General features: G+C 44.5%; 1 protein-coding gene across 1 annotated transcript in view; it reads left to right on the top strand.

Annotated features, from left to right (window-relative positions):
* Positions 1-309: 309 nt before the first annotated feature.
* The window catches only part of LOC147895553 (protein ESMERALDA 1-like), a 43,428-nt gene continuing 24,433 nt past the window's right edge, over positions 310-19,304 (top strand). The window contains exons 1-2 of the mRNA XM_087383525.1: positions 310-796; positions 12,495-12,570. Of these exons, the coding sequence (XP_087239651.1) occupies positions 419-796; positions 12,495-12,570 (454 nt within the window). The 5' untranslated portion in view covers positions 310-418. The remainder of the gene's footprint in view (positions 797-12,494; positions 12,571-19,304) is intronic.

The raw sequence follows: 19,304 nt of genomic DNA, 5'->3' as shown, positions 1-19,304 counted from the left end.
ATCAAGGAGAAAGCACCTATACTTAGATCAGCTAGAATAATGTGCTGCCCAGCGTGCTGACGTGGAAGGCAAGTGAAGGCCTGCCAAGTCACGGAGGGCGAGGCGGCGGGGTCACGGACGCTCTGCACGCACGGGGAGACACGTGGCGAGGAGGAAAGACACGTGGGAGGGGAGCAAAAAGAGTAGAGATAGAGAGAAGCGAATAAAGATTTTGGATCTCGAGGGCGCCCTCGGTTCCTCCATTCATTCATAAATTATAATAATAATAATAATAATAATAATAATCATAATCATAATCATAATCTCTCTCTCGTGCTCCTCTTTCGCTCCCCCTCAACAATGCTGCTGCGGCCCCTCCCATCCTCCTCCTGATGCAGCAGCAGCCCTTCCTCCCTCCCCCTCCCCCTCCCCCTCCCCTATGCGTGCTTACACCCGCCTGCCTTCTGGAACCCTCGCCGTCCCTTCCCCCCCTTCCTCCCCTCGCCATTCCTCCCCCAGGTTGCGCTATGGGCGTTCCAAGAGTGGCCGCATGCAGGGCGTCGGCCCGCCCCTCCTCCCCCCCCGCACCTTCCTTCAGCGCTTCGCTTGCTTGCTCCTCTCCGTCTTGCTGAAGCGCCATGGGGTATTCCTTCTTGCTCCCCTTATCTACATCTCCGGCATGCTTCTTTACATGGGTACGATCTCGCTTGACGTCCCCGGGGTCGCCAAGAATGCAGCGCCAGGATCGGTTTATCGTAGCCCCGAAGTATTCAAACACTTGTGGCCAACGATGGAGAAAGCCAACAGCTCGTACGGGGTGAGTGATCTCTTCACCGGAATTTCCCGACCTCAATCTTTGAATTGCTACAAACTTTGTTGGAGCTGTGTTCAATTGTAAGTGTAACTTTACCAACCCCGGGGGCCGGACCACGCTCAGAACACTTGAATAAAACAACGATTACCTGGACGTTCTTGGAGCCGTACGTTTTGCTTCCTATACCACGATCTAAGATTCTCAGAAATGCGCCGCAAAGAGTATCCTGCTGCGATGGCGCGGTTTTTAAAATTATCGTCCGTTGTTCGCAGAATTCAAGCTTTGATTTCGCTAACCATTGTCTTTTGTGCTCGATCCATCCGCGCTTCTGTTCAACGTCCTCACCTCTCTGTGCTTGCCTGAATGTTTTTTTAAGGGGCGATCTAAAGCACCGCACGGATCATGAGCAACTTGAAATTTAATTGAAGGGGCTGTCTATCAAACTAATTAGCACCACGGAGCTGCTTCGAACACCATTGCTTACGCTGGGTACTGTTGCTTTGATGGCTCCCTTTCGACTCAAGGGATTAGCTGCCTCGAATTTCCCTTTTTTTTTGTTCTTTTTGGTTCATGGGGCAAGAGTGATCACAGATGGTGGAGGAGGAGCTGAGGGTGACGGAGAGGGATGGTCTGCTGGCTGTAAGGGGAGGGGGCAAGTCGGAGTGGACGGGAGGGGAGTGGGGGGAGGCTTAGGAGAGCGGCTGGGGAGCGGGAAGAATAAAGCGATGGCAAAGGAGGAGGCTGGGAGGGTAGGACTTATTCAAAATTTAACATGGAGAAAAGTGAAGAAAATAAGATCGGATGGTGGTGTCAATATACAGCAGACAAGTCCAAGAAGAAAAGATGCAACTATTGTCGCAAGCCAGGGCATGAAATTTCAGAATGCAGGAACCGCATTGCTTTGGAGAAGAAAGCAGGATTGACAGTAAATGCCTCACATGCAATTGAATCCCATGAGCAATTGAATCACATGCAATTGAATCCCATGCCTCACATGCAATTGAATCCCATGAGCATGCAATTGAATCCCATGAGCCAGCAGATGCTTCACATGCACATGCTCTCCAAGATAATTGGGCATGGGCTGTCCATTGCTCTTTTGATCCCTCCAAAATTGATGCATTCTTTTCTGCTAATGATGCTCAGTCTGGTATTTTGATAGTGGTGCATCCAAGCAGGTAATTTCTTGCAGACAATTGTTTCATTCCTTGGCTAATGCACCTCGAGGGGGGATTGCCACATGTGCTAATAATGCTTCCTATGCTGTAAAAGGAATTGGAGATGTGCAGCTCACAATCATTTCAAGCCATCCTGTCACTTTGACAAATGTTCTTTTTGTGCCTGGAATTGAAGTCGACTCGATTTCAATTTCAGCAATTGCCACTTCAAGTTTCAGAGTGATATTTGATGGATATAGATGCCTAGTATATGATCTTCGTGATGACAATGCCATAGTTCTCACTGGCACTTTGCAAAAGGGGCTTTATCACCTTGATTATCACTCAGCTGCACTTTCTATTGAAGCATTTGCTATTTCAGATTCACAGCTTGTTGAAACTCATCTTTGGCATGAGAGAATGGGTCATCTAAATTAAGAGCTCTTGCGAAGTTACATTCACAGGGCATGGCAAACCTCAAACTCACACAGTTTCCAAACATGTGTGTGAGGGTTGTCTTTTGGGTAAGATGCGTCGGTTTCCTTTTCAAAAAGATTGTCCAAAATTCTCACAAAGGAAATTGCAGCTAGTGCATAGTGATGTCTCTGGCCCAATGAGGACAAATGCCATTGGTGGGTACAAATATTGATCACTGGCCCCGATACTCAGCATATTGCAGCTTTCAAGGCTGATTTGCAGCAAGCTTTTGAAATGTTAGACATGGGACAGCTGCACTATTATTTAGGCATTCAGTTTGCTCATGTTGAGGGGGGTACAATGATGTCACAATCCAAGTATATTGGATAGCTCCTTGATCGTTTTCAGTTTGAGGATTGCAAGCGAATCTCTACTCCGGTGGACCTTGGCTTCAAATCTTCAGCTCATGATGGGAGCCCACTATGTGATATCACTCTTTACTAGCAGGCTGTTGGATGTCTCATTTACTTGTGCCACACCAGACCTGACTTACAGCATGCAGTATCCCAGCTCAGCAGGTTCATGCACATGCCCAGTTCACAGCATTGGTAGGCAGTGAAGAGATTCTTCAGATATCTCAGAGGCACTCATGATTTAGCCCTCTTGTATGGTGATCAGGGTTCACTTACCATGCATGCTTACACGGATAGTGACTGGGCAGGTTGTTCCGACACTAGAGTGTCACATACCAGCAACGGTTTTTTGCTTGGCAGTTCATGTATCTCTTGGCTCAGCAAGAAGCAACCAACAGTTGCCACATCCAGCTGTGAGACTGAGTACAGGGCATCCTTCACCGCTACAGTAGAGTGTGTCTGGCTTCGACAGTTACTTGCAGATCTTGGTATCCGCCAGACATCCTCCACTATGGTCTACATTGACAGCCAGAGTGCTTTGGCTATTGTGCATAATCCAGTGTTGAATGCGCATACCAAGCACATTGAGATTCGCTATCATTATGTTTGAGAGCGGTTGTTAGCAGGAGAGTGTTGTCCTACCTTTCCACAGAGGACAACATAGCAGATCTGTTTACAAAGACACTTCCTCGTCCCAAGTTTGAAGTCTTTCAACAGGCTTTACACTTGGTTTCCTTTGTTACATGATCTGGCATACCTAGTATATTCTTAGGTGGCTATATCCCTTGGGATAAACATGTGCCATCATGACCAGAAAATACCAGGTATTTTGAGACGTTTCCAGAATACTTCAGCCCATATCATGAAGGGGGGTTTGCAGGCCATCTTCTCCCGATTGTATTGATGCCCTTTGGGCCCAGGTATGTGCCATGTAGCTTTAGTTATTGACACTTAGGTCACCTAGTACTTTTAGTGTCTTATGACACCTAGTACTAGTGGTACCACTAGGACACTAGGTCCTAGGGTTTCCTTTTATTGTACTTTGTACTTTCATTTCATTCATAGTTGATGTGACGGCTTTCACTCCTTGCTCCTCTTTGCATACGAGCGCCTGGGTCAAAGAAAGTCAATGTCTTTTGATCCCTCACTTTGCCCCATGCCCTGCAAAGCTCTGTAGCATCGCCATTAGGCTGCTCACTGATAACATCATGCATTAACCTTGCAAATGGTTTAGGCTTCTTGCCTTTTTGCTCTTCCCTATCATCTGCTTTTCCTTTAAGCTTGCTTTTTGGGCAATCCTGTGCCACATGGCCCTCTTCTTTACAGTGAAAGCATTTATTAGCCTCCATAGAGGCTTTTCTTTCCTCACGTGAGAGGCCAATTAGAACCTGGCCTATCACGCTTCTTCTCTTTGTTAAAAGGAGGCTTGGAAGCATTCCCTGGCTTCCTGCTTTCTTAAAATTCTCAGACTTACTGCTTTTATAAGCGCTGGTTTTTCCCAACAGCAATGCATCTGCTGTAGTAGCATTCTCAATGAGCTGAGACATGTTGGTAACCCTTGTTTTAGTATAGTAGTCCCTAATTTCCTTTGGCAGTCCACAACAATATTTTTCAATCAGTTCTGACAAGGGCACATGCCTATAAGAGCTGACCGGTAAGAGAGCTTCCCAAAAGTTTTTATTGTATTCTTCCAAGTTATGACAGTTGGCTGTATCCGACTTGTGCCATGCTGTCATGAATGACAAGCAGCATTATACCTCTCTCTGTTTTTCTCACATAAAGTGAGAAATCTGCCGTGGAAATCTGAAAGCCAATAGTGACAAGATACTGTCGTATCTTGTCAGACCATGCTCTAGGTGCTTGCTTCAAGCCATACAAGGCTTTCTTCAACCTGCAAACAAACTCAGGATGAACAGCATGAACACAACCTGGTGGCTGCTCCATATAGACCTCTTCTTGCAAATCACCATGCAAGAAGGCATTCTTTACATCCATCTGATGTAAAGACCATCCCTTTGATGTAGCCATAGCAATGACTGCTCTTACAGTTGCCATCCTTGCAACCGAACTGAATGTTTCTTTATAATCAATGCCTTTCTTTGGGTGCCAGATTATCATACACAAGCGGCTGCAAAAATGGAGGCTGTATTGCATTTTCTCCAGCTTGTCCTACACTGCCATTACCCATTAGACGGTTTGTCAAACCAGCCCTAGACATACCAAGCATACCTGTAGGAGCACCAAAGGTCCTTGACCTTCCACTTTGCATTCCTGGCTGCATGCCAATATTGCAAGTACATCATGCCAGGCATTGTGGGCTGCGAATTCCCAAATACATTGCCTTGCATCCCTTGCATCCTAGGCTGAAAACCAACAAGGTAATTTCTAAGCATTCCTTGACCATACTTAATAAGTTGATCAGCGATCGCTTGAAATACTGAACCCCCACCAAAATACCTTGGATTCAAAAAGGGTTGGGGAAAAGCTTGCTGCCCTTGATTTAAATTCTGAAAATCAGTCCCTTGGCCATGCATAGCCATACCAGGACCTTGGAAGGGCTGTTGCCGTGGAACTCTCTGTGCATTTGGCACTGATCTGAGTCCTCTGAGTCCGCACTGTCTACCAATGCCTCCTCTTCCTCCTCTGGCTCATCTCTGCCTTGACGTCCTCGGGATGACGATGCAAGAACAGATACCTGCGATTTCCCTCGTGAGGCTTGTGCTTGACGTTGATAACCACGAATCTAAGGTGTCCCTGTATCCTCTGCAACAGCAACAGCACGTACTCGTGGTGCACGAGCTCGAGCGATCGAACGTGTTTGACGTTGGAATTGAAGCATATCCTGTTGCAGGAACTAGTAAGCATCGTCATTCTCTCGACTGTGCTGGATGATGGACATGTCGACAGGTTTTAGCTTGATCTTGTTAGGATTGACTTGCTTGGGCTTCCACTTGATGCTACCGGTACCATCTGCAGACCTGTACTTCAGACGTAGGTTGGCATTGACATATACCAACCTATTGAGCTGCTCCACGCTCAACCTATTGACATAGTTTACAAAGCATAAAGAAGTCAATTCTCACGACTTAAGAATTGTTTTTCAAAATGTTACAAGCTTGACGCTATAGCCTATAAATAAGAACTATAAGAAGTTAGAACGAACTTGTTTCTCTTCCTGGTGTGTATGTTTGCACATATGCTCCATATCCTCTCAGCTGGACTTGATGTGCAATCTTGCGAGAGGATGCGGAGAGCTAAGTTTTGCAATGAGGGATTCAAAATCCCAAATTTCTCCCACCAAGTAAGAGCCAACAGCGTGTTGTCTCTTTCCTTGGCAATTGCACGGGAGAAATGACCCATATCATTGCGGAACTCCACTATGTCCTCTTCAATGCCATTGCAATTTGCACTACAGAAGAAGACAATATAGATGACATATTAGGAATTTGGAGGAAGAGATGGGATTGGTTTCATAGGCCAATCCACACTGTTGCACATATGGTCCATCCCTTGTGGAACGAGCCTGCTAAATGGAATGATCGGGTGCTTGTGTGAACGGATGGACCCAATACTTGGAGAAAGTATGCGACTCATCGGTCTAGAATAGGTGAGGTAGCATGGCGTATAAGTTTGCAGCCTGCTCACTACTAAGTGCTTTGTATTATCATTTATGAATCATGATTTATGATTTATCTAATTATTCTTTCTGAAAATTTACCAAAAGGAATCAAGTTAGAGGCTAGAGCTAGGAAAACTGAGTATTAAACTTACAAGTTTCAACTTATATGTACCTGTTCTGGTTGAGGATCTCAATAGGACAATCCTCCGTTGCTTTTCGAAGCTTCAGTATGAACTCGTATAGCAAGCCCATAGTATAACCCTCATGGTCAAAGAGTCGAAGCAGGAAGTACAAGGGCTCTATGGACATCTGAATGCAAAGGGCTTCCTGCCAAAACTGATTGTCGAAGACAATCCCCTCGACATTCTGTCCAGCAGGCAATCTCAAGTCACTCCAATCCAGCCAATCTGAATTGGTCATCATGCGACGAAGGCTCTCTTTGGTCTTAACCAGCCTACGAATGATAAAGTTCAAACAAATTTAAACAATGAATAATTTGAGGAATTGATTCTTGAATAATGAAAATTGAATCATGATTCATGAATCATACCTGCTAAGAACTAGGAAGATGTAGCCAAAGCGTGTCTTTGAGGGTCTCACAAGCTCCCACTTACACTCCCTTCTGAATAGGGCTAGTGCATGTGGCTTACGAGTGATATAAGTCACTAGCTGCATTGCTTTTTCGACCATACTAGACACCCAAGGCAGCTTTCCAATATCCTCCATCATCAAATCAAGAGAGTGTGAGGCACAAGGTGTCCATACTATCTTGGGATACTTCTCCTCAAGAAGACTTCCCATTCTCTTGCAGTTGGAGCCATTATCGGTGACCACATTGTCCTCACCAACTTCCTTGATGGTTGCCTCAATACGACCCCATATCCACTCTCCGGTGATGTGAAGGCCGGCATGTGAGGCATCAACCACCCTCAAGAATATGCTTCCCACACAACTAGTGACCAAGATATTAATCATATGTCTCCTCTTAGTGTCACTCAATCCATCGGAGACTATGGTGCATCCATACTGACTCCAAGCTTCCTTGAGTCCCTCCATGTCTTTCTTAATTAATCCCACCTGCTTCTTCAAACGTGTGGTGCGGAGAGTCTCAGAACTAGCAGGTGTAAGGGATGATGCTCTTGCTCTACCAGCGGCTACAAGTGCATGATAAAACTTCTTGTAGGCAAGAGTCCTTGCAACATTGAAGGGAATATTGCAAGCGTAGAAAAACTGCTCCTCTGCAATTGCAACCTCTTGCTTGAGGCGTGGTGTCTAAGCAGCATGTATAGGAGTAACTCTTGGAGTGATAATTGCTGGACCACGCCGCCTCTTGGTAGGAGGCCGTGGAGGAGCTGATGGCATCGCGGATAGCCGAACTGATACGGATGCTGATGGAGTGGTGCCATGTAGAGGCTAAGTAGAGGCACTCCCATGCACTTGTGATGTCAATGTAGATGGAGTATACCCATGCCCCTCCTGCTGTGAGTGAGAACACTCCACATTCCCGGTATTTGACTGGGATGATGTGAGAGTGACGGTTGCCTCTATGCCCAACTTCTGCTGCTCAACCAACACATTAGCTTGAAGAACTTGATCTGTGATCACGGGATGGGGAGGGATCGAATCTCAGCAAATTTGGATAGGGTACCTCCATATGCCAAGAAGATCCCCTCTGGAATGGCATGGCAAGCACTCTTACACTGGCCTTCGATCCATAAAAAATGTGCTCGAACTTGAGAGGCAGATCCCGTCAAAGTGTCACCACAAAACTTGCATACTGACCTCCCCGTGCCAGATGTGCCATATCTCTTCATAAAAACGGTATCCTGCCATATATCCCGCCTTGTGCTTCCACTCGGTCCACCGGCACGTCTTGAGGCCATGGTATGGGAGTAGAGAGTAGAGTAGAGTAGATTGTAGAGGGTAGACTCTAGACTCTAGAGGGTCGAGTAGAGAGTAGAGGCTAGAGGAGAGTAGAGGGTAGAGTAGAGTAGAGTAGAGTAGAGTAGAGGGTAGGGTAGAGTAGAGGGTAGAGGGTAGAGGAGAGTAGAGGGTAGAGACTAGAGTTGAGGGTAGAGTAGAGTAGAGTAGAGTAGAGTAGAGTAGAGTAGAGTAGAGTAGAGTAGAGTAGAGTAGAGAGTAGAGGGTAGAGTAGAAGGGAGAGTAGAGGGTAGAGTAGATGGTAGGCACTAGGAGCAAGGCAAGCAATGGAGCGGCACGGGAGAGGAGCCAAAAAATAGAAATGGCGGCCAAATTTGGTCCTAAACCCGTCGCGGCAAAATTTTTGATAGCCAGGCGTTTCGTCCTAAATGGCCGTTTCGGGCGTTTCTAAGAAACGTTTTTGCTAGAAAGGTTTCTTCGCGTTTCGGTGCCCCGAAACACGTTTTTTGGTGACACTGATGGCAATCCCCTCTTTTTGTACACATATCAACAACATGGGGTATCCCCCCATTATTCGTTAACCATGCACTTAGAGGGGTCACCTTCTGAGATGTAACTATTGCAGGAAACCTAGGCATGACATCACTGAGTGCAAACATAGAATTGCATCTGAAAAGGAGTCTGGTCTTGTAGTTTCCGGTACTGCTAGTACAGATGACATGCCAATTTTGCACATGATCAGCATTGGGCTTTGGTTCTTTGACAGTGGTGCTAGTAAGCACATCACTTCCTGTAGGAAGTTATTTAGCTCCCTTGCGAATGCACCAAAGGGGGGAACAGTTACATGAACTAATAGTGCATCTTATGCAGTAAAAGGTATTGGGCAAGTTGCCATTACTTCAGTATCTGGTGGTCTAGTTAGTCTAGACAATGTACTTTATGTACTAGGCGTCCACAAAAACCTCATATTCATTTCAGCATACCTACTTGTGGATATCAAGTTCTCTTTGATGGTGTTAGATGTGCAGTCTATGATGCTACTGATGCCCTTACCATGGTGTTGACTGGGATTTTACGGACTTGATGCATATGAGAGATGCTTGGATGATGCTGGACTTGCAAATGCAGATGCTTACGTTGTTGATGCCTACCATGGCATATACTCATTTATGGAATGAGAGGTTTGGCCACCTCAACTTTGGAGCTTTGGTAAAGTTGCACGAAGAAGATATGGTGGTTGATCTTCCTAAGATGCATATGCCCTCAAAGCATGTGTGTGAAGCATGTTTACTTGGGAAAATGCACCACTTTGCATTTTCCTAGGATGGGAGAGTTGGTGCACCTCGCAAGTTGTATTTGATTCACAGTGATGTTTGTGGTCCTATGCGGGTTGTAGCTATTGGAGGATTTTGTTATTTTGTCACTTTCATTGATGACTTTATCAGATATACTTGGATTTTTGCCTTGAAATCCAAATCTGAAGTTGTCTTTGCATGTTTCAGACATTTCATTGCCATGGTAGAGAATGAAAGCGGGCTGAAAATTGTCCATATAAATACAGATGGGGGGTGAATACATGTCAAAAGGAATTTGCTGATTTTTGGCCTCACGTGGCATACATCATCAATGCACTGGGCATTATACTCCTCAGCAGCATCCTGTGGCTGAACGGAAGAATAGATCAGTGATGGAGATTCCTAGGTGTATGTTAAAAGGCAAGCACATGCCTAACAAATTTTGGTTGGATGCCGTCATGTGTGCAAACTTTATTTTGAATAGATGCCCAACAAAGGCATTGAAAACCATTACACCTTATGAGGTTTGGACATGCCATAAGCCCAGGATTTCTCACATGAGGACTTTTGGTTGCTTGGCATATGAACATGTGCCTTCATAGACACAAACAAAGTTGGATGACAAAGCTGTCAAATACATTTTTATTGGGTACACCTCAGATAGCAAGGGCTACAAGCTCTATCAGCCCTGCACAGGCAAAGTTTTTGTTAGTAGGGATGATGTTTTTGATGAGTCATCATCTAGGCCTTTGCTGGACTGTCAAAAACAGCCCACAGTTGATGCTTCAAATATCTGACAACTAGATGCCTTCGTTTTAGTTAGACCCCCATGATGATGCCACATCTGAGGTTCCTCCTCCTCCTTCTAATGGTCATTTACAGCCACTTGTCCAGTCTGAAAATCAGCATGATTTATAGCTGATGTGCCTCCGATTGATCAGGATATTAAGCACAGGGCCATTGACCAAGAGAGAGCTGAAATTCAGGAGCTTAAAAGGCTTCCCTGTTGGCTCCTTGACACTCGACAAGACAAGAAACAAGATGCTCCTCTACCAGCCGTAGTAGAGTAGTTGTCAGGAAATAACATGCTAATTTGGTTGCTTCTGCATTGGTTGCTACAACATGCAGTGAAGAGCCATTATGCAAGAAGGATGCCTTTGAAAATGATTGTTGGTTGCAGGCCATGCAAGTTGAATTGGATTCCATCCATCATAATAACACTTGGGAATTGGCCTCCTGGCAAGAATGCCATTGGGACTAAGTGGGTATACAAGATTAAACGGAAAGCTGATGGTTCAGTGGACCGTTACAAAGCCCGTCTTGTTGCTAAGAGCTATGCACAGCAACAAGGCATTGACTTTGAGGAGACTTTTGCCCCCACTTCCATGATCACCACTATCAGGATTGTTATTGCCTTTACTTCCAGTTCATGGGAGGTACATCATCTTGATATTAAGACAACTTTTCTTCGTGGGCTCTTGCAAGAGGAAGTCTATGTTACCCAACCTCTTGGTTTTGAGGTTGTAGGTTCTGAACGGAAGGTAGGCCGGTTGAAGAAAGCCCAGTTTGGATTGAAACAGGCACCTCGGGCTTGGTATTCAAGGATTCATGCTCATTTACTAAGTCTTCGCTTTCAAAACAGTCCTATAGAGGCTACCTTACATCCGTAAGAGTGGGACAGATTTGTTGATTTTAGTACTCTATGTGGATGACATGCTTGTTACTGGGCCCCCATAGGTGCCATCCATTCCTTGGTATGTGCCTTGTAGGCCTAGTTATGGGCACTTAGGACACTTGGTACAGTTAGTACATATACCAGTTTCTACTAGGATACCCTGTCCTAGGGTTTTGTTATATTGGGTGTACCTTGTACTCATTTCATTATTGCAGAATTCATTACAGCAGTACGGTTTCTTCTCATTGCCTCTACCTCCATTGCTTCCATCTCTTGCCCTAGTCTACACGTCGACATTGATGACATTGGCCAGGATGTCATAGTAACTAGTCCCTGCGATGCGTGATGGAGTTCACGGTTTTCAACCTTATGAGTGGCTATCCTGCACTTTGTGTTGTGGTTTTAGAGGATGAGTTTGGGCATGATCCTAGATTCATCTACACACACACGCATGCGCGCACGCACACACATGTTCACATTTTCTGTGGCTGAGTGTTGGTGGACAGCAACATGAAGACGGAAATTACAAGTCTGCTGGAAGACAAATCGTTTGCTGTGCGTACCTTCCTGATCTTTACTCTGCAAGCAAGGCCTCTTACTGTAGGGAACTCTTGCTGAATCTGAGGAACAGAGCATCAGGTCCACAAATTGGGTTGCTGTCTTTAGCTGAGGATAGTAAGGTGAAGATATGTTTTTACTGATACAGTGATTGATTTTCAACCATATGCTCTTGTTGCACATGGTGTATGTTGCTTTTTCTGCTCATCATCCGATCCAGGTTGTTTGCTCTCTGATTGTAAAAGCTCAAGACAAATGCTGCAGTCATGCAGCTTTGGATTGTTAGTAAATTTTGTCGTATAGTGGGCTTCTTGTTGCCCACAAGCTTGTTGTTTCTGTGTCTAGCACGTGTGGGCTGCTCTCCAATCCAAGCATGTGGTCGCTTTGCACTTTGGAGAACCCATGGGCTTTGAGGTTTGGAATGAGCCTTCCGCTGAGCTTGTCTTCAACTGATTGTTCTTTCTCTTTCACTCCTCTCCACTAGCAAAAAATGATTTACTCTTGTGAGAATTTTAGTCTTCGGTCTAGGAATTCAAATCAGCCCAATGTTTGAACATATGTTGTATCACATCCACTGTTGTTCAGAATTCTGGGAATCTTGAGATGCTTGTCCTTTTGGATGTTGATTACCTATACATGCAAAAAACATCCTGTCTTTTTGCTTCAAGGGCTATTTCTATTTGCAGGTTTGGGCAGCCTGGCAGCATCCGAAGGAAGGAGAATATTGGAAACCTTGTATCAACGACTCAATGTCTTTAAGAGGTATGCCCTGTATCATTTGGCTTGAGTCTGCAATGTTATATTGGGGAAGTTTATTTGAGAACTTATTGCCATGAATGTTTCAACTTTAGAGTTTTGTTTGTTGTAGTTAGGCTATGTTCCTTTTGGGAAAACACAATTGGGATCTTGCTAAACTTCTAGCAAAATGTTTTCACGCTAGGACGAGAAATGTGCTGCGTGTTATGTAATGGATATTTGATAGAGGTGCTGAGTAATCAAACGCAGTAAAATGAAACTCTTGTTGCTTTCCTTGAATATGAATATCATGATACTGTTGTCTAGGTATTTGAGACGGTGTGCTTGAAAATTTTCAACCTTTTTGCAAGGCTGAGATTTTAATCAATGTTTTACAAGAAGATGTATTTTCTTAAGGCTTTCTTGTGTGAGAGTTTGGAGATGGAGGAAGCTCCAAAACATGGAGCTGAGCCTGAATTGAGATTACAAGAATGAGATACAAGAGGGCTGTCAACATGATGAAACCTGAAACCATAGGGTGAGTCAAAATTGACTGTACTACTAACTCAACTACTATCTATGGTTAGGGAGGGGGGAACTACCTTAGAAGGGAAAAGTGCCCGTGCCCCTAACCTTCCTACTTGGCTACTGCATTGGCCATTGCCTTCAATGTTTCCAAACAACCCTTGCAATGACAATGTCCTGGTGTACAAGGATTGATCTCAATCACCAAATGGAAGTACGGCTGAAACTTTCCGGAAAGCTTCAGGCTTTTCTCTGGAGAGGGACTTGGTGAAAAGATCTGCAAGGTTTTGATGCGTAGGACAGTAGATTAAACTCATCTATCCTGCATGTAAGGTCTCTTTTGACGTAATGGCAATGGATCTGAATTTGTTTGGTACGTGCATGAAACATGGTATTCCGCGTGACCACAATAGCACTCTCATTGTCAATGAGTATAGGAGTATATGGCTCAGAAGATCTGTAATTGATCTTCTGAGCCATATACATTCAACTGTATTTGTGAAAGCTGCCCTGTATAGTCAGCTTCACAAAATGAAGTTGCCACTGTTTCCATTGGTGGAATATATGGTGTCATAACTCCCAGTTATTGCCACTTCTCCACGGCATTTGCGAGGTGTGCATGGTTCAGAGGCTTTTTGTCACCTACAGTTATGTCGTTGTTGCAGTATACGTGTAGCAGTATACGTGTAGCTTAGGATCTTGGGTTGTATTTTGGAGAGAGACGTAGGAAAGCAAACATTGCACATGCTTGCGTGGAAGGAACAATCATGAACATGATTGGGGTAATGAAGGCTTTCGCTTCCATTGGGGTTTAAGGTTCAGAAGGAGTTCAGGGTTTAGAAAGAGGCTTTAGGATTCAAGAGGAGGTTCAAGGCTAGAAGGGGATTCAGGGTCTGGAACAGAATACACGATGGAGAACTCATCCCCCTAATAGATCTTGGAGGTGAAGGATTGATGAATTAATCTAAGAGGGTAAGGTTTAGGGGAAGCGTAGGAGTGGGTGAGAAACAACAAAGGGGTTTAGAGAGAGAGGAGAAGGGAGGAGGAGAGGGGGAGGAGTAGTTGCGAGGTTGGAGGAGGGGGGAGTAGGAGACAAGGGTATGACATGCTTTTGGACATGAGAGTGCAAGGGAGCATGGACACTTGGAGACAATTGCATAGACCACAAAAGTAGAACTCAACACAATGTCCCAAGAGTGTGCGCCTCATTCCATCATGAGATATTTATACAAATTTGAAGAGCTTCTCTCTTTGCATATACGAATTCTAGGACTTTCTCTTTGTGCATATAGAACTTACATCTAGGATATGCATATAGGAATGGCATATACAACTTGCATCTAGAACTGCACGTAGGATGCAAATATAGAAGTTGCGTCTAGAATCTGCATGTACGAATCACATTTAGAACTTGCATGTAGGATGCGTATGTAGGAGTTGCATCTGGAACATGCATGTAGAAATCGCATGTAGGACTCGCATGTAGGATGCACGTGTAGAAGTTGCATCTAGAACATGCATGTAGGATTCCTAAGAGAGATTATTCCTAGCCTTATATGTAAGTACAAGCGGAGCTTGCCGCTACTCTACACACACATTCTATGCTAGTTGACACAAAGTTAACATATTCCTAGATCCATTTATTACCCGTCCTTGGGTTGTGGTGCGAAGGCATTACAACATGATCGACTCGCACGCCACAAGTTCCATAGCCACTGGGTTACACGCATGGCATCCCAACTCTGTGATTACAATAGATCACAATTTCTTCTTTGTTTTCAAGAAGCCTATATCCACCATCTGTTCAAAAAGTGATATGTGGCGAGCTTCTAAGAAGATGACTCTTTGATAGAGTTTGCTTGTAGTCTAAGCATCGATTCAGCTATTGGGATTGAAATTGAGTGTATGCAAATGGCGATCGATGTGGTTGGGAACCTCAAGAATGTATTCCAAGTTTTGCAAAAGATAGCACTTTGCAGTAGGATGCCGTCAATGTTGCCTCACATGCGTGCATCATATTGTTGGAGTGGTCGGATCAATGTGCCTTCGATGTTCCATTTCACTTCAGAGTATGGCTCGATCAATGGTCAATTAATAGTTTGGTCCTCATCCAAAGTGTGTATGGTGGCATTCCAATGGTGACGTTCTATAAAACTTAGGATGGGTTCTGAGGCATGGAGGTGCACGGGTTATTCATGCAAGAATGTCACATCAAAGAGCTTGGGTCACCTTCAATTAGATTAGGGATCCAACTTGCAGATCCAAGCTTCAGTAATCTGATCCTGACGAATGTTGACTGGGAAGTTGTTTTGGATCCATCCACCTCGAGTTTTCATATCCAGGTAGTTGTTTCAGCAGTCCTTGATGAGGTTACTTGGACGTGGAATCACATAATAATCATCCTCATCATTGGAATTGAGCATATCATCCTCATCATTGGAATTGAGCATGTGAGTGCGATTCGGATCATTTGGATCTTGATGTTCAAAATTAAAGATAAAGTCCACTACTGCTGATGGCATCTCAATTGGTATCGGAGGTGATGACAGTGCATGGAGAGAATCTAGGGATATAGAGAAATAGTATGGAAGGGTGTTATTTGTGGGAGGGGTATATGAGGGGAGGGGTGCAAGAATTGGGCAAATGGATTGAGCAACTTGGTAATCCTCGATGGTGGGATTAGCAATAGGAGGAAAGAAATTGGGAGGGATTGGAAAGTTTGAGACTGTTAAGTGGTGGGAGGCGTGAGCAAAGAGGCAGTGAAGGGAATGGAGCTTTGACTAGAGCTCGGAAAGGTTAAGAGAATGGTAGCAGCAAGGGGTAGGAAGAGAGTGGTAAGATATCCTGGTCAAGAGCCTGGTGCAAATGATCCTGATCAATGATAGGCATATTAGGCTGAATTTCTGCATGCACATGGGGCTGTAAATGACCAACGAATTGAGGAGGGACAACATCAGATGGAACATCATCCCGAGCATCTGATGGAAACAAAGGCATCAAGCTATCAAATATGTTTGGGGCATCAACAACGGGCTGTTTTTGACAGTCCAGCAAAGGCATAGTGGAAGATTCATCAAACACAACATCTGGACTGACAAAACACTTGCCCGTGCGGGGTGATATAGCTTATAGCTCCTGTTCTCTGAACTATACCCAAGAAAAATGCATTTAACAGCTTTATCATCCAACTTAGTGCGTCTCTGTGAAGGCACATGAGAATAAGCTAAGCATCCAAAAGTCCTCATGTGGGAAATGCGAGGCTTACGACCCGTCCAAGCCTCATAAGGTGTGAGAGTCTGTAATGCCTTTGTAAAACATCTATTCAAGATGTAATTTGCACACATGACCGCATCCAACCACAATTTATTAGGCAAATGTTTGCCTTTCAACATGCATCTGGCCATTTCCATCGTTGATCTATTCTTCCGCTCAGCCACGGGATTCTGTTGAGGAGTATAAGGCACCGTGCATTGATGATTAATGCCACGGGAAGCAAAAAAACCAGCAAACTCCTTCGACATGTATTCACCCCCCCTGTCTGTATTAATGTGAGCAATGTGCAGCCCACTTTCATTCTCAGCCAAGGCAATAAAGTGCTTGAAGCATGAAGAAACATCAGACTTGGATTTCAATGCGAAAATATAAGTGTACTTGGTGAAATCATCAATAAAAGTAAGAAAATAGTAGAACCCCCCAAGAGCTGCAACCCTCATGGGTCCACAAACATCACTATGAACTAGATAAAGCTTACGTGAAGCACCAACTCTCCCATCCTTGGGAAACGCAGCATAGTGCATCTTACCAAGTAAGCATGGTTCACAAACATGTTTGGTAGGCATATGCATTTTGGGAAGATCCACAACCATATCTTCCTTATATAACTTCACTAGGGCTCCAAAATTGAGGTGTCCAAACCTCTCATGCCACAAATGAGTATCTGCCATGGTAGAATCAATAGCAAAGGCATATGCATCAGCAAGTGCAGCATCATCATCTGAACATCTGTCATAAGCATCAAGTCTGTAAAGACCGCTAGACAATGTGCCAGTCAAAACCAGGGTAGAGGCATGTGTAACATCATACACTGCACACCTCACACCATAAAAAATAACCTGAAAGCCACATGTAGCAATGGCTGAAATAGAAATGAGGTTCTTACGAATGCCTGGAACATAAAGCACATGCTCTAGAGTGACAATACCACCAGAGACAGAAGTTAAAGTGACACTGCCCCCCTTAGATGTAAGCTCCAATGAGCTGAATAACTTCCTGCAGGAAGTGATGTGCTTGCTAGCATACTAGGCATCACGAACATGTGAAACTGCCATGCAAGCATCATGAACATCAGGATAATACTAACATGTAACCAAGAAAGCCGAACCAGATATACTGCAAGATTAAACTCTTTCTTTTTCTTTTCAGATGCTATGTGCTTCTTGTATTCAGAAATATCATGCCCAAGTTTCCTGCAATAGTTACATCTCTTCTTCTTAATGTGATTCCCTGAAGAAGAGGCACCATGTGAATGATCAGCATGGGAATGAGAGGGCTTTCTAGTTGAAACCTTGCCTTTACCTTTCTGTTTATGATGGGTAGCAAATGCTTGATCACTAGCCATAGTAGCATTGCGATTCACACGGCTTTGCTCCTCCTAAAGAAGAAGAGCAACAAGCTGGTCAAATGAGAAATGATTGGCATCACTCCCTACAACCAACCTCAATGTAGTAGCAAAGCCTTGATATGAATCAGGCAACCCATCAAGGGTATTAGAAACCAGTTGAGAATCATGCATAATCTCATCAATGTTGGCCAACTGCTCTTTCAAATCCTTCACATTAGTGAGATAGGCATCATGTTACCACCCTCATGAAGCTTCAAATCTTTCAAGTGCCTGCGGAGATAGGCAACCCTCGCCTCATTTCGCACCTGATACAAAGATGCAAGCTGATCCCATGCTTGCTTAGCTGTCTTGCAAGACCGAATATGAGGGATAATAACCCGTTTCACTGAAAGAGCAATCAAGGCATGCGCTTTGGCATCACGACCATCCCATTGAATCTATGAAGGATGCAAAGCACCTGGAGCAGGAGGTGCAAGAGTCCTGGCTGTAGCAGTAGAACCATCACCTGAGAAGCAGAGGCTACAAGTGTAGCACTAGTAACAGTGCGTGTAGGCATGGTCTCATAACCTGAAACATGCCATGATTCTTGGCAACCAAAACATGTCCCATCATGTATGACCACATGGGGTAATTGGTGCCATCAAGCTTGTCATCGGCCCCAATCAGCCCAAACAAATCATCTTTGCCACCAGACATGGTGCTGAAATACAAGGCAAATGCACCAACTGGCAAAGCAAATGAGAGAAAGGCAACCTCTTAGAATCAATTGCCAAAAAACTGCCCAAGCTTCAAAGCTTATGTGTGTAAAAGACTCTGCTGTCCCAAGGTGTACCTTTTGCAAGTAAAATCCCCTTCCAAGGTAACACGAGGCCTTTCCAAAATGCAAATGAAGCAGAAATTGGAAAAAGCCAATGCAACAACGGCTTACCCAATGATGAACAGAAGTGACAGGCTCTGAAAGCGAGCAAATGAGGGTTGGAAATGAGAATTACAGCAAAAGAAGTGCTCCCATGAGGAAGAGAGTACGTAGAAATGGAGAGAAGCTCGCAGCCCGAGGCAAAGGGATGCCAAATGAGGAGGGAAGGGCTCAAAGAGAAGTCTTCGGATCAATTCAGCAACTCCAAATGGCTCCAAGCGTCGGCACGCAGCTCGAGGCAGCTCCGAAATGTTGGCATGCAGATCGAGGCAGCTTCATAATACTGGCGCGCAGCTCGAGGCAGCTTTGAAATGCTAGAAAATTTGAGAAATGACTGGTGCACACCCCGAGGCAGCCCGTACTGCAGTGAATGTACTGAAATTCTGACAAACCGAACAGACGTACGGAATTCTTTGATAGATGTACGGATTTTCATACAATTTTTAACAGATGTACGGATTTCCGTACAGATTCTGAAAGATTTACGGATTTTCGTATAGATTCTGACAGATTTACGGATTTTCGTACGGAATTTTTTTGAAAGGTACGGAATTTCGTGCAGATGCTGTAAATGCTTGCGCGTGGTCGTTTTTTGCTGCAGCAGGCTGAAAAATGCACCGAAAACAGTTCCCTTCACGAGAGTTGCTCCAAAGTGCGGTCTTCTCGAGACAAAATGAGGTTTTTTGCAACAGAAGTGCT

Source organism: Dipteris shenzhenensis, chromosome 13 (genome assembly GCF_047967505.1).
Source record: "Dipteris shenzhenensis isolate YYH24624 ecotype China chromosome 13, Dip_SZ_1.0, whole genome shotgun sequence".
NCBI classification, from domain to species: Eukaryota; Viridiplantae; Streptophyta; class Polypodiopsida; order Gleicheniales; family Dipteridaceae; genus Dipteris; species Dipteris shenzhenensis.
This window is presented reverse-complemented; position numbering and strand designations above follow the sequence as displayed.